At 43.8% G+C, this 2,500-nt stretch overlaps 1 protein-coding gene across 1 annotated transcript in view; it reads left to right on the top strand.

Moving 5' to 3' along the window:
* The window catches only part of ryr2a (ryanodine receptor 2a (cardiac)), a 152,310-nt gene that overhangs the window by 147,825 nt on the left and 1,985 nt on the right, over nucleotides 1-2,500 (top strand). Inside the window, exons 101-103 of the mRNA XM_084435238.1 lie at nucleotides 573-729; nucleotides 1,812-1,876; nucleotides 1,954-2,054. Coding sequence (XP_084291364.1) covers nucleotides 573-729; nucleotides 1,812-1,876; nucleotides 1,954-2,054 — 323 coding nt within the window. The remainder of the gene's footprint in view (nucleotides 1-572; nucleotides 730-1,811; nucleotides 1,877-1,953; nucleotides 2,055-2,500) is intronic.

Raw genomic sequence — 2,500 nt, 5'->3', positions numbered from 1 at the left:
GTGTGTGTGTGCATATGTGCATGCGTGTGTGTGTGTGTGTGTGCATATGTGCGTGTGTGTGTGTGTGTGTGAGAGAGAGAGCTTTAATCCGCTGGGAAGCAGCCACCCTTTCAATTCCATTTCAAGATGTTTCCTTCCTCTTCTTGTCTTCTTCTCTCTCTCTCTCTCTCTCCCTCTCTCTCTCCCTCTCTCTCTCCTCCTAATAAGGGAAGACAGTTTGAGTGAAAAGGAAATTCTTTTGTCATGATTCAGTGATGGGTGGCTTTAGTCTGACGACCAAACACTTCCAGCTGCACAAAACCCCAGATTTCTGTGTGTGAGTGTGAGTGTGTGTGAGTTTACCTGTTTACCCTGGTAAAATCACTGTAACACACACAGGATCAGCTGCATGTGCTTCTGCTGCAGTGTGTGTCTGTGAAACTGCTTTTTACACGATCTATATTGTATAAAGCGCTGTAGAAATAAATGAATTTACAGTCAGAACGATAACTTTCTCTTCCGTGTGTGTGTGTGTGTGTGTGTGTGTGTGTGTGTGTGTGTGTGTGTGTGTGTGTGTGTGTGTGTGTGTGCAGTGCTACATGTTCCACATGTATGTGGGTGTTCGAGCCGGCGGAGGAATCGGGGATCAGATCGAAGACCCGGCCGGAGACGAGTACGAGATCTATCGCATCATCTTCGACATCACCTTCTTCTTCTTCGTCATCGTCATCCTCCTGGCCATCATCCAGGGTGTGTGTGTGAACAGATGACGAGTGTGTGTTTCAGTACAGCATCGTCTCGTGTGTGTGTGTGTGTGTGTGTGTGTGTGTGTGTGTGTGTGTGCGTTTCAGTATAACGTGGTCTCGTGTGTGTGTGTGTTTCAGTATAACATGGTCTCGTGTGTGTGTGTGTGTGTGTGTTTCAGTATAACACTGTCTCGTGTGTGTGTGTGTGTGTGTGTGTATGTGTTTCAGTATAACACTGTCTCGTGTGTGTGTGTGTGTGTGTGTGTATGTGTTTCAGTATAACACTGTCTCGTGTGTGTGTGTGTGTATGTGTTTCAGTATAACACTGTCTCGTGTGTGTGTGTGTGTATGTGTTTCAGTATAACACTGTCTCGTGTGTGTGTATGTGTTTCAGTATAACACTGTCTCGTGTGTGTGTGTGTGTATGTGTTTCAGTATAACACTGTCTCGTGTGTGTGTGTGTGTGTGTATGTGTTTCAGTATAACACTGTCTCGTGTGTGTGTGTATGTGTTTCAGTATAACACTGTCTCGTGTGTGTGTGTGTGTGTGTGTATGTGTTTCAGTATAACACTGTCTCGTGTGTGTGTGTGTGTATGTGTTTCAGTATAACACTGTCTCGTGTGTGTGTGTGTGTATGTGTTTCAGTATAACACTGTCTCGTGTGTGTGTGTGTGTGTGTGTGTGTTTCAGTATAACACTGTCTCGTGTGTGTGTGTGTGTGTATGTGTTTCAGTATAACACTGTCTCGTGTGTGTGTGTGTGTGTGTATGTGTTTCAGTATAACACTGTCTCGTGTGTGTGTGTATGTGTTTCAGTATAACACTGTCTCGTGTGTGTGTGTGTGTGTATGTGTTTCAGTATAACACTGTCTCGTGTGTGTGTGTGTGTATGTGTTTCAGTATAACACTGTCTCGTGTGTGTGTGTGTGTATGTGTTTCAGTATAACACTGTCTCGTGTGTGTGTGTGTGTATGTGTTTCAGTATAACACTGTCTCGTGTGTGTGTGTGTGTGTGTGTGTGTGTGTGTGTATGTGTTTCAGTATAACACTGTCTCGTGTGTGTGTGTGTGTGTGTGTGTGTTTCAGGTCTGATCATCGATGCGTTCGGGGAGCTGAGAGACCAGCAGGAGCAGGTGAAGGAGGACATGGAGGTGAGAAGCGTTTCTTCTGGTTCTGAGGTTCCTCCTCGTCAGTGTGTGTTTAAACACGTGTGTCTTTCCCTCCGCAGACCAAGTGCTTCATCTGTGGGATTGGAAACGATTACTTCGACACGGTTCCTCACGGCTTCGAGACACACACTCTGCAGGAACACAATCTGGCCAACTATCTGTGAGTCCTGCTGGGATTCACTCTCGGATTTATTCTTCATATTCAGCAAACAATTATGATTCTGTCCTGAAGCGTTTTACCTGTGGAGAGTCAAACATACGAACACACGAGATGTGCGATCAATACAGCGTCCAGATGAAGCTTCCAGACGCAGATTTAACAGAGTTCTCCCAAAAATGTTACACACCCTCAAGTTGTTCCAAACCTGATTAATAAATACTGTAACAAATGTATCATTTGGTAACACTTTATTTTACAGTGTCCTTGTTACATGTTACATGTACTTACCATAGTACTAACAGTAAATTATGCATAATTACATGCAACTAACCCTCAACCAAACCCTAACCCTACACTAACCCTATAGTAAGTACATGTGGTTAATTAATATTACTCAGTACTTAAATGTATAATTACACTGTAACAATGACACCTTAAAATAACGT

Source organism: Rutilus rutilus (genome assembly GCF_951802725.1).
Source record: "Rutilus rutilus genome assembly, chromosome: 16".
In the NCBI taxonomy this organism is placed as follows: Eukaryota; Metazoa; Chordata; class Actinopteri; order Cypriniformes; family Leuciscidae; genus Rutilus; species Rutilus rutilus.
The sequence above is the reverse complement of the archived record's forward strand: the minus strand, read 5'-3'. Positions and strand labels throughout refer to the sequence as shown.